Source organism: Prinia subflava, chromosome 7 (assembly GCF_021018805.1).
Source record: "Prinia subflava isolate CZ2003 ecotype Zambia chromosome 7, Cam_Psub_1.2, whole genome shotgun sequence".
Lineage (NCBI taxonomy): Eukaryota > Metazoa > Chordata > Aves > Passeriformes > Cisticolidae > Prinia > Prinia subflava.
Window position 1 is genome coordinate 5847730 of NC_086253.1, and position 12118 is coordinate 5859847.

At 43.4% G+C, this 12118-nt stretch overlaps 1 protein-coding gene across 4 annotated transcripts in view; it reads left to right on the forward strand.

Annotated features, from left to right (window-relative positions):
- FGFRL1 (fibroblast growth factor receptor like 1) overlaps positions 1-12118 on the forward strand; it is a 167741-nt gene that overhangs the window by 81250 nt on the left and 74373 nt on the right. For all 4 annotated transcript variants that reach the window (XR_010080908.1, XM_063401439.1, XM_063401441.1 and 1 more), the window contains exon 3: positions 639-911. Coding sequence is in view for 3 of the 4 variants with exons in the window: in XM_063401439.1 (XP_063257509.1) it covers positions 639-911 (273 nt within the window). In the remaining variant the exon portion in view is untranslated. The remainder of the gene's footprint in view (positions 1-638; positions 912-12118) is intronic.

The following is a 12118-nucleotide window of genomic DNA, read 5'->3' on the forward strand; positions in this document are numbered from 1 at the left end:
TCAGGTGGGGCAAACTGGACAGGGTTGCTAAGGGAATATAAAAATATCCTGTTTTGGACTATAAGCAATGCTAACATGTCAGGCTAAGCTGTATCTTTCATTGAAGCACTACCCAATGAGTGTTCTGTGTTCAACAACTGCAGGCTTATGTGTCTCAGATAAAGCCCATCTGGTGACTATTAAAGGGAATTACTGTACATACAACATGAAAGAATTAAAACATTTGGGGGGTGTGGGGCCGTGTTCTGTTGTAAGTACCACTCCTGTTACTAATTTTGCCTTCAGGATAGGTGTTAAGTTTAAAACAACTACAGTTTCTTTATCAAATACACCAGAACAGTTTGTGTGTTGGGCTCCTTCTTGTGACGGGAAAATGCTGGAAATTTTGGAAAAGCAATAGAACCAGGCTTCCCTGGTGGGGTAGCATGAGCTGCTGCTGATGGCCAGGCTACAGCTTCAGGTCTTGCTGTATCCCTCTGTAATTGCCTACATTTTCAGCCTTGGCTGTAAATGATTTTTGGTAAGCACCTCTTTCTCTGTGTAGCAGTCAGTGTTGTGGCCAGGTTGATGACTCGGCTTTGGATCAGTGCTGTGTCATTGGCAGAGTGGTAACAGCTGTTCCTGCTGTCCCTTCCCAGGCCCGCCGAGGATCGCCGACAAAGTGATCCACCGCCAGTCCGTGAGGCTGGGCAGGACCATCAAGCTCCTGTGCCCCGTGGAGGGCGACCCCCCGCCCCTCACCATGTGGATGAAGGACGGACGGACCATCCACAGCGGCTGGACGAGGTTCCGGATCCTCCAGCAGGGGCTGAAGATCAAGGAGGTGGAGAGCGAAGACGCGGGGACCTACATCTGCAAAGCCACCAACGGCTTCGGCAGCACCAACGTGAACTACACCCTCATCGTCATCGGTGAGTGCAGCTGGGCAGGGCCAGGCTCACCTGCTCGGGGCCACAGAGGGAGAGCTGAGTGCCATGTAGCTGTGAGGGACTGCAGATTGGCTTTGCTAATCATTCCCTCTGCTCTCAGCTGGCCCCTTCCAGTGTTTGAGGATTGCCAGAGCTGGCCGTGCTGCTGCGCATCTTCTGCTGCAGCCGGCTGCAGGCAGATAAGATTGCGGCGTGCCAAAGGTTACACATAAACAGAAGTGATGCAAAGGCCACTGGGGTCCAGATCACAATGAATTCCACACAGGAAAGGCTGTGTGATAAGGAGAGGTCAGGCTGATCTTTATGTTTGCTGTTGGAGCAGGATAGCTCTCAAAACAAATGTTGGAGCACCCATGTGAAAACGCACAGCGGGGAGATCTGTGTGCTGAGCACTTGGAAAGCATGGTGTCTTCAGGAATAATAATATTTGGGTTGAAACAAAGCTCCCAGCTGGCATGTAAGCCAGAGATGCTCGGCTCCTGAGAAATCTTCTTGATTGGGGCAGGATTAAAAAACCTTCAGATGCTGCCTCAGAGACCATGGGTTCACTGGCAATGCCTTTAACCATTTTCTAGCATCTTGTTTGGCCCAGCAATGAGATTTTGGGACCCCTTGCTGGGCTGAGCATTCCCAAAGACTCCCAACAATATTTCTCTGGGTAGTCAGAGATTCCTCTGCAGGGGCTGCCACAGAAATAGGCTCATTGGTGCTTGGCTGGGAGAAGGAAAAGAGCTGGGTGAGAATCAGTGTGCTAGAGCATGTGGAGGGAGCCAAGGGGAGGGTTGCAAAACAGGGAGTGGGATCAGGTATCTTGCTCACCTTTTGCCTGATCATCATCCTGAGCATCTGGGCTACAAAGTTCTGTTTCTCTGAGATGGTGGAGGTGAGGACAGAGTTTAGGGCAGTTTCCAGCTGCCTACTGGTTGGCTCTTGGCCTGGTTTTGTTCTGTTTCTCCTTTTTCCTGTTTGCAGCAGGAGGGGAAGCTGCTGAGGACTCAGGGCATGTGGCAGACACTTGGTGCTGCTTGATGGAGGATTATCACCCGATAACAGGGTGATTCTTGGAGAATGCACTTTGCTGCACAGCCAGTATAAGAAAGGGACCATAATGTAAATATCTTATCTGGAAAGAGATGCTTTGAGGGGAAACCCTCTGGTGACTCCTGTAGCATCAGTGGCATAGAGCTGCAAAAGTCGTCTTATAGTTATGTAGTTTGAGGATTTGGTTTTCTTCATTTACCTCTTCCTTAACCACATTCATCCATTTCCCTGTGCTACACTGAACAAACAGGGTGAACTGGAAATAGTCTTACAGAGCCATCTCTAGACTCCTTTTGCTTTCCAGAGTCTTTGCTGTGGAGAAAGGAATGCTATAGGAAACTGCTTCAGTCCAGCCTGTGCTTTTGCACAGGATGTGGAGGTTGCCAAAGTCTTTGATCTCCTGTGTCATCCTATATTTTCTATAAAGCTCAAGCCATATCCTATTATTCCAGAGCAGAGGCATCAAGATATCTCTAAGTCAAAGAAGGCTCTGTCTATTCTAGGTAGCACAACAGAAGCAAATGAAAGCAAAAAGCCAGGAGGCACAGAGTAAAAGTTGGACTAGAATTCAGGAAAGATTGGGACAAAAACTCCAATTCAGTTGCTCAGGGAAATTGGATTATCAAATATAATTGTGTTAAGAACAATAGCTTCCATTATATTTGGCACTGAAAAATGCTGGGCACAAATACTCATTATTTAGAGCCTCATCAGGCCTCTATGGAAGGAAATGGCAAGCTCCCACTGGCCTCTGTGGGTGTGAGATTGAACCCTGTGAAAACAAATATTGATCCCCGAGTGCCAAGAAAAGAGTAACTTAAACCTAAACCTGTGTCAGACATATGGGCTGAGGTCATTTCCACGCATCCTTGTTGTAAACACTGGCTAAACCCCGTACTTCTTACACCATTTTGCACCTTCTTTCCTCGTCTGACAGCGTGCCCTTGTGTGTTCTTGTTGCTCAGACCATTTTTGATGGATTACATACGTCCCCTGTCTCCAGTGGTGCAGTTGTGTTCATGTAGCGTTTCAAACCGATTGCTTTTCACTGGAGCAGTTTCCCCTGAAAACAAATGTTCCCCTTGTGTCTTTCTTGTCAAGCTCTGCAAGTAAACACAAGGTATCACTGACTTACTCTTTCAAAGGACCCAGACATTTAATGCAATGACCAGATGCTTGTGTTCATCTTGGTGAAAATACTTTTGGTTGAGAGAAAATCAGTCCTTTGTTGGTTTTTGAGAAGGAGGCAGTGTTTTAAAACCAACTGCATGTCAGTTTTGACAACGAAGATCAAATTGATGGAGCTGTTTTGTTTGTGCTCTGGAAAGCACAAACTTCATTAGGCTTTTTGAACCATATGGCTTCTCTGTTTTCCCACTCCTTCAAAGGAGAAAAACTCCTCTTATTCCAGCTTTACTGCTAACACCAAACATGTAAAACCACACAGGTGTCAGACATGGGCAAGGTGGTTAAGATATTAGCTCTAGAACAGCTTTAAAGGATTCATGAAACACAAGAACTTGAAAGAATATAATTCACATTGACATGAGAGAGCATTCTGGAAGTTTAATCAATAATATCTGGAAAATATTCAGTAGCTTATTGGAAGGTTTTGGAGTTATGCTATATAACTCGGTATAACTCTAAATGAGCTCTGCCACACCACTGGCAAGTGAGGAACTGTCACCCCTGTGTTATTTACATGGAGGCAGAGTAAGGTGATGGTTTACCCAAATTCTACAGAGAGCTGTGACTAAATTCAGCAGTATCCAACCTCTCTGCCTGCTTTTAGTGCTATGTAACTCTTACTGATCTTAACTTTTACTAGCCACTGTATTCCATGATAATACAGAGAACAAGAAAAACTCTGAGACATTGTACAAATGAATAAAAAGGTCAGTGGATCCTCCAACGCTGGTGGGGGCCAGTAGATGTGATGGAGATGAGCTCCCTGGCTGGACTCTGCAAGGTTACAGGAATTGTTACATCTGTGAGATGCAATAATTCAGCTATCAGACTGTTTGAATGTCCCTTTGTGGCTTCAGGACAGATCTTGCTTGCAGCCAGCCAGCTCAGTGCACGAGCAGAGCAGAGTTAGGTGTGCCTCTGGATGTGTGGTAGACAGGAGTACAGCTTGCCTGGCTGGAGAACCTCTCAGTCTGAAAGTGCAGATGAGAGGGATTACAGTGATTTTACAGATGGTAACTGAGAAAAAGAGAGACCAGCTGATTAGGCCAAGACCACATAATATAGGAGCTGAGGCTTAGAGTTGAGTCTAAACCTCTTAAATCTCTCTCTAAAAGACTATTCCTCCTTCACAACACATACTAAAGTCTTTTCCTCCTAATCTTGCATCTTGCTCTTTTGGAAGTGAGTCTTCTCTTATTGTAGTGTTTTGATCTTCATTCTCAAACAAAGGCTTTGCCAACCCAGATGGTAGCAATTGGTTTCTGCCCTGCTTATTTCCCCATCTTCTCAGACTGCAGGGCTGATTCCCAGAGATCCAAGGAATCCTGCTCTAATACAGCCCTGCATGAAATGTAAGCCAGTAAAAGCAGATTACCAATATAAGTCAAAACTACAATTTCCTCTCTTAGCTATCCTTAATAGTTTTTGTGGCTCACCACAAGATTTGGGATGCCAATTTACACTGCAGACGGATTTACAAATGCTGGAAGAGGAACTTTAATCAGTATTTAATTACATTGCAGTTATTAAGTACAATGGTTCCTTATTTTGGAGAATTATGTGTGGCTCATCAAAACAAATGTGCCGTATCTTCCCAAAAAATTATCTTTACAATGATGCCCATGAAATCTTATCTTTTTTTTTCCCTCAGCTGAATTAATGCTAAAGGTGTGAAAAGTAATTTTATTTAATTTATAGATGGTTGGTTGAAACCTGTGGTTTCTTTACTGCATAATTAAAAAATTCCCTGCCAGTGTGCTCTAAAAGGAAACTTAAGGCCAAACAGGAAGAAAGAAAGTGCTGAATAGCTACTTCTTATTTGAAAACTGTCCACCTTGTGTGCTGAAGAGAGGCATGTTCTGCAGAAAAACAATGGCAGGTGGTGGTGTAATTGAAGCCTCTGTCGAGCTGTGGCCAGCTTGGAGAAACTGAGTTTGTACACATGGAGCCACACTCCAGCCATCAGGCCCTCCCTGGGAAATCTTAGCCCAAGTGGGTGAGCTTTTCCTGACTTAAAAATAACTTAGAAAACAAAGTATTCAAACATGGAAGTGCTGGAGGACCTCCATTAGTGCTCTCTCTGCAATAATAAACAGTATCCTGAGTTCCAGAAGTCTGGACATTCTCTGAAAGGAAAATTGTTTGTGAACAGCTGTAGGAAGGACTATAGGTAAATATTTATGCTGTAACATAATGACCTCTTTCACTAATACACAACACAGAGGACTTTTCACTTGCAGAAGTGTTGTGGGCCAAATCCTGCAAGGTGTGCCAGCATTACAACATGTGGGGCTGTTGCTACAGGTGCTGCCAGTAAATACTTCTTGCATCAGTTGCTCAACCAAGTGATGAAAGATCAAACTGTCTCTATTTTCACATCTGCATCCATGTTTCTTACTGCTTTCTGTAGCAAAGGAAAAAAAAAAAGGCAGCAACAAGAGCAGGGTTTGGGACTGTCACCTTCTTGCTCCACTTGGTGTTTCTAAACTGCCAAGGACACATCTTGCTTGGGTGCATCTCAGCACAAAAAATAATCAGGTTGTAAGTCCAAGAAACAGCTTCTCCTGAATTTTGTATTTTTGGTGCTTTTTGGGTTTTTTGCCCTATATCTCTGACTGCTGCAGTTGTTTATTTTGTTGATTGGGTTTGGTTTGGGGTGGGGTTTTTTTGTTTGTTTTTTTGAGGAGTATTTTGGTAAAGAATCCATCATTTGTCCAGTTCATATCCCTCTCTGGTGCCTGGCCCTTGGAGGGACCCAGGCACTTGGCCCCATTTGGACTGTAGAGTAATTAAGTCTTGATGCAGAGAGCAGGAGGAAGAGTGCAGCTTTTTGTCCTAAACCACTGATGGGCTGTTCAGAATTTGAGCTACATCTCACTTTCAGACAAATCAAATTTGCTGTTAAATGTCTGCTGTCTGTCTATTGCAATTGATTGCTTCAAGAATGTTCCCTGACATCAGATGATTTATATTTAAAGTAGCTTTTTCCTGCTGAGCCAGCTGCTATTTTATGCTTTTTTACAGCTTGTCCAAAGACAGCTCTCTTTGATAACAGGCATGTGTGAAAAATTTGCATTAAAATAACCATTTTTTTTGAACAGTTAGCATAAGTATCTTGAAAAAATTCATGGCCTTGTCTGAATGGATATTTATTCTTGTGTTCTTTTTTCTGCTTGTAGTAGTAGAAAATACTGTGTGAAAAAAAATCAAGTACAGTAAAACGTGGTTTGCATTACACTTCTGCAATGAAGTCATCAATCCGTGTCTCAGAACTCATTTACAGTGCAAAAGCTGAGAAAACATTTCTAGCCCAGAGTCAGGTGTCACCAGCCATCTTGGAAAAGCATGACAAATTCATTTATGTTTGGGTTTTGGCCTCTTAAGAAACTCTGGGGACCAGAGAGAGATGTGCTCAGCAAGAAGATGTGAACAACACTGAGTCAGCAGTGTGCACACCAAGGGTCTGCTAATGCTAAGCAAAAATTGAAATTAGTCAACACTTCAAAAATAAAGGGAGAAAATAGGCAGATTTTGCATTTGAGAAGAAGGTGATGTAGCCTGTGCTGATCATGGTATGGAGTTAGCAAAATGTCTTCAGTGCATTTACTTCAACGTGATGTGCAAAGGGCAATCCATCCAGCATGGAACCATTAACACAGTCACAGGGCATATCATCATGGCTAATGATGATTAGTCAGTCGCTGTATGGAAATGAAGAGTTCCTTGTGACAATAAACAGTAACAAAGTTCGTGTTTAATTTGTTAAGGCCCCAATCCAGCAGCTGGATCTACGTTGGTGGCCTCCTGTGCACACGCAGGGTGATTAACACCAGATGAGGATCTGGCTGTAGCCACTGTTGCTTACTAATGGTTGTGTTGCTAATTAAAGCTCAGATTGGTTTGGGCCTTTGGGAGCTGGGCAGAAAAGGGGAGCCTTCCCAAGACCCAGCCACTGGAATCATTGCTCAAGGACTTCTTGTCAGTATGAGGTGAGGTGCCACCGTGTCACCCTCCGTGGAGGTGTAGGTTCTCCGTGGGGTTTGGTTCTTGACAAGATAACTTACTGGTGTTGCCAGGTGAGGGAGTCCTGCATGCCAGCCTGTGGGAAGGGACTGGAAATGGGCATGAGCAGATCCCACTGAGTAGAAGAGTCAGTGAAATGTGAGTATTTTCATGGTTTGGTGCAAACTCATAGCTAAAAGCTGTTCAGTTGGAAGTGAAGCTCCTTTTCCACTGGAAGTGACTCATCATTGACTAATGATGTCCTCATCCAAGCAAGGGCTCTTCCTTCTCAGTGTTTATTACCCTAGGCATAAATACACACACCCTGACCAAGTTTGGTGCTGCTCAGGGACAGCACAAGCATATGAAAAGAAATCTAAGTCAGTAAGTGTTCCTACCCGCTGAATTTCGGAGGTTCTTCACTTCTTCCTTGTTTGAGAGATCCAACTCAGGGTCCATCAAACTCCCTGTCCAATATATACAGCATGTTGAGTCCTGTATAATGTCCACTGTCCTGGGAGAGGAAAGGAGGAGAAAGAAATATGCCAAAATGAAAAGGTGTGACTATTGCTGGATTGCTACAGGGAAACAATTTCAGTAGTTTTCATTATTTTGATGAGTGCTGCACTAGACTGATGTCACAACAGCCCATAACAATTTGTTCTTGAAAAGCTTGCTCCATGAAGAGGTGATGATGTGAGTGCCAGTGTTAGCTGTAACTATCCTAAAAATGACTGATCAAAAATGTAACACAGAGTGGTTTGACTGATGGTCTTGGTGAGCGGGTGTAAAAGGCTGGAAAATATCACAACTGGGCAGCAGTTTTGTTTCTTCCAAGTCCAGATCTATAATGTAGCTCAGTGCTAATGCTGTATAATGTCCACAGTTTTTACAGCATCTTTGTTTGGTTTTATTAGTTTCATTTGATTTTATAACAAACTTTATGGTATGCTTATCAATACATCATGTTCTGGCTAACAAAAGCCGCACTGTTTCGGGTAGATCTCTTTTTTCCCCTTCGTGAAGCTGTAACATAGAAGCCAAGTTAAGAAGGTGACAACACCTGTTCACAATTTAAAAGAAATGAAAAGATTTTTTTCCATGAATGTAAGCATGAAATTCATACATATATGTATGGATATATAATTTCCCCCCGTACTCCATCCTGTGGCAGACTGTGGCAAACCAGAGCTGCAGCCAGTGTAAATCCCAGGCATGCAGGACATATGGATGCATTTAGCCCACAATCCTTTGCAGATGCTTTGCAGTGTGTAGTGGCTGCTACACCCATGCAAATAGCAGGCTGCAGCTCTGCTGGCTGCATGAATATTGTTTGGGAATGAAGGCAACACACAATACCAGGCAGGCTGATGTTAAAACTGTGCTTGATCTGAACAATTTATGGCTTCCTTCTGTTAAACGATATTAATAGAAAGAGCCTCTGATCCCAGCGAGCTTGTGGTGTTCTTGTTGGGTTTTTCTCGTCAGTTTGTCTGAGGCTAAAGACATCTCTTGCCTCTGACTTTATTAATTTAAGAGCTGTCTTGGTGCAATCCTCCATACGGGCAGAATTTCTCTGTTGACAGTGCAATGCTCTGATGTGCTCAGCCAGAGATTTGTCCACATCTGCATGTTCACAATGCTGAGAAATAGCTGCCAAGCAGGTGATCTGGATGTGTGTGGAAGGCAGGCTGTCCAAAGGTGGTCTAGATTCCCAGTCAAGGTTTGCTGTGACTGCAGAATAGTAGTTAGGAATCTTTTAATTACCAGCACCCCAAAATGAGAAGTCACCAAGCTAATTGCAGGTCTGGGCATTAGCAGTTTTGAGATATCTACCACCTTGCCAAGCATCCAAGACAACTTATCTTCTCCAAGTTTCTGTTAACTTCCCTACAACTACTGCTGTCCTCCCTTATTCCTGACAGTCTTTCCTTGGAAGTTGTGCCCCTCTTTCTGCTTCTTGCTGAAGGCTGTGAGTGAAGGATTTAGGATTTTGGCCTCACTGGACTCAGAGGACCACTGAAGCTGTGTTGGGCTTCATGGGCACAGTGTGTCCAGGAGGTCTGTGCCAGAGCACCATGCCCCATTCCCTTGTGCCACCACACGGCTCTGCTGTCCTCAGTTTGCCCAGTAAATACCACAGACAGTGGGGTTTTAGCCAGATTTTCCCTTTGGTATCAGTTAACTCAGAAATACCCAAAAGGCACACTTGTAAATTAAAGCACAGTGAAGAATATTTATTGTAGAGTGAGCAGCGCCAAGTTGGACCAGTTTATAACGTGTAGCTTGAATGTTGTTTTTGGAGGCTGCTTTTTTTATGTGTAAGTGCACGTACACAGCACCAATTGCTCACATGCTGCCTCTTGATCCATGCATGTAGGTATGTAGCCTGTTAAAATGTATGGTTGCTGAGGAGCTGTATTTTTACATTCCTGTAGGGTCTGGTTCTCTGCCTTTCCTGTGCTGTCTTTGGCATCCACATTAAGAAAAAGATGAAAAAAGAAAAACAAAAATCAACTAAACTGCTGAAAATTAGTGTGTAGACCTGTTTTAAAATCCAATTTATTTTTGTTCAATGAGCGGAGGAACATATTTATGTTGTCCTTCGTGAATAAAATCATTGTGCTAGAAGGCTTTGATTCTTCTTTCATTATAATAATGTGGGTTTCATAGTCAGAAGAGCTGAGTGTTTACATTATACACTTCTTGGCAATAAAATTGGAAAAGAGGAGGAGAAAAAAAAGTACAAATCCCAGGAGTTCTGAAACCTACACTCCTTCTTAAACGTACCCTGTTAAAGACATTAAGTCCCTTGCAAACATCCATCTATCAGCAGTTGAGAGTTTGTAAAAGGCGTACTTTGTTCTGAACTCCCTGCCCTACTGATTATGCACAGTTCTTTTATTTTCAGAATAGGATGACGACCCCTTAGCCTGGTAATGATGACAGATTTATGTATTTTAACACCCAGACGCTGCTGTATTTGTTAAGGGCTGCCAGACTCCAGCGGTGCTGCAACCGTAGTTTATTTTCATTGTCAGTTTGTGCTGCTTTTTAAGGTGTTCTGCAGCCACTGGAAGCAGCGCCACTGCTGCTTCCAGAGGTTGAGATGTCAGGATGTTAAGAGCATAAGCCACCATACTTGGACTGTTTCCACTCATAAAATGTCAGTTTTATTCTGGTTGCACTGGCGGGGTGGAACCTGCTCCTCACACCGAAGCCAAGGAAAAGAGGGGAGAAATAAGCAGTGAAGGGGATCAGATAACACAGAATTTATCCCTTCTTTTTCTACTCCCATGATGTATTTTGCAGCTCTCCAGTTAATGTTTTAAAGAAGACCTTCTTTTAATATGCAGCAAAAAGCAAAGAACATAAACACACTTTGCAGGCATAGCTGTTAAAATGCTGTGTGGGTCAGCACATCTGTCTTCTGCACAATGCATCTGTCTGTGATTTTTCTGGGTTGTTTTAAATTACTGCAAGTGGCAGAACAATAGGGAGACAAACAGTGAAAACAATGCTGTTGTTTAATATCAAGCTAAATTATTAACAGACCTGTACAGAAAATATTCTGTGTAAATTAAAAGGAAACAAATTCTTTTCCATTGCAATGATCCACTGCAACAAAGGCAGTTGATGTCTTCTTTTCTTGTTTTCTTTGATCTTGCTTCAGATATGTTTGTTCTTGTGTGTGTATATAAAGTTCTTACAGATACACTGAATGTTGTTAGGTTATAGAGCAAAAAATGCAGAATATGGATGGTTTTCTTCAAGCCAACCAAGCCACTAAGTCTAAGTTTATCACACAATTGAAATTATACATAGGAATTTCATTGGATTTTTTTTTCTTCCAGTTCATTGTTTCCCTGAAAAATGTTGTCAAGTGAACTATTGAGTTGAATCAGTTTTCTGCTTGATTGTCAACAAAAGGCTTTGAAATATTTGGCATTGAACCCTCCATTGCAAAACTATTTTGATTTGGAAAAAGCATTGCCACCAAATTCTTCACTGAGTTTTCTTCAGTCCAATATGGAATGTTTCTCTTCTTAAAGAGAAGCCATGTGACCTGGCATGTCCTTTTTGTGTTGGTTCTTTTTCAAACTGGAGAAAACTAGAGCGACCTCTGCACTGGAGTAGACCAGGGTCTTCATCTCACCTTTGCAGAGTGTGCAGGAGAGAGGAGAGCTGGTGACAGCCCTCCTCGGTCCCTGGCAGGGAACTGGGAGAGTTGGATCCACTTCAGATGCAGGCTGGGATTCCCTGCTGAACAATCCCAGGAATCTCAAGGAGGAGAAGGATGATGCCTCCCCAGTCCCCAGCACAGCCCAGTGTTTGTGCTGTGTTTGCAGTGTCTCCTGACAACTGCAAGCCCACTGCAGCTCCTCCTGGTAGCCCTGGTTTTGGCAGGAGAAACTCCAACCCAGGAGAAAGTTGTGGCAACAGCATCAAGAGGGTTGTGTCTGCCAAGGCCTCTTGTGAGCTGCTTTGGTTTGAGTGTGGTTTTGTTAATCCCTTTCCTTCAAGAGATTTGGAGAATGCAGCAGCCTTCTCTTCTGGGAAGTGAAAATATTGATGGTGATTTTTGAGAAGCTGGTCTGTGTCTTTGGCTTGAAATGCAAGCAAGGTGCTAAGCATGCTCTGGACATGGGAACTGTGTCCTGCTCACTCTGGCTTCATCTGCAGGGACTCCATCACCCCCTTTCCTCTGGGATGGATTTCAGAGCCTCTAGAGACGTGTCTGAGAAACTCTGACCAAGATCATTGTAAAAAACATGCCTGTGTGACCTTCAAAAAATGAGGTTTTTTTTCTGGGTACTCTGTCCTTGGATAATTATGGAGAATGTTGTGGTGGCCCCTTGAGACCTTGCCATGAGAAACGGACAAAAGAGCAACATCTTTCAGGGGTAGATGGGTGGAATTGCATGAGAGAGGAATTTGGCCACTGAGCATCCTCAGTA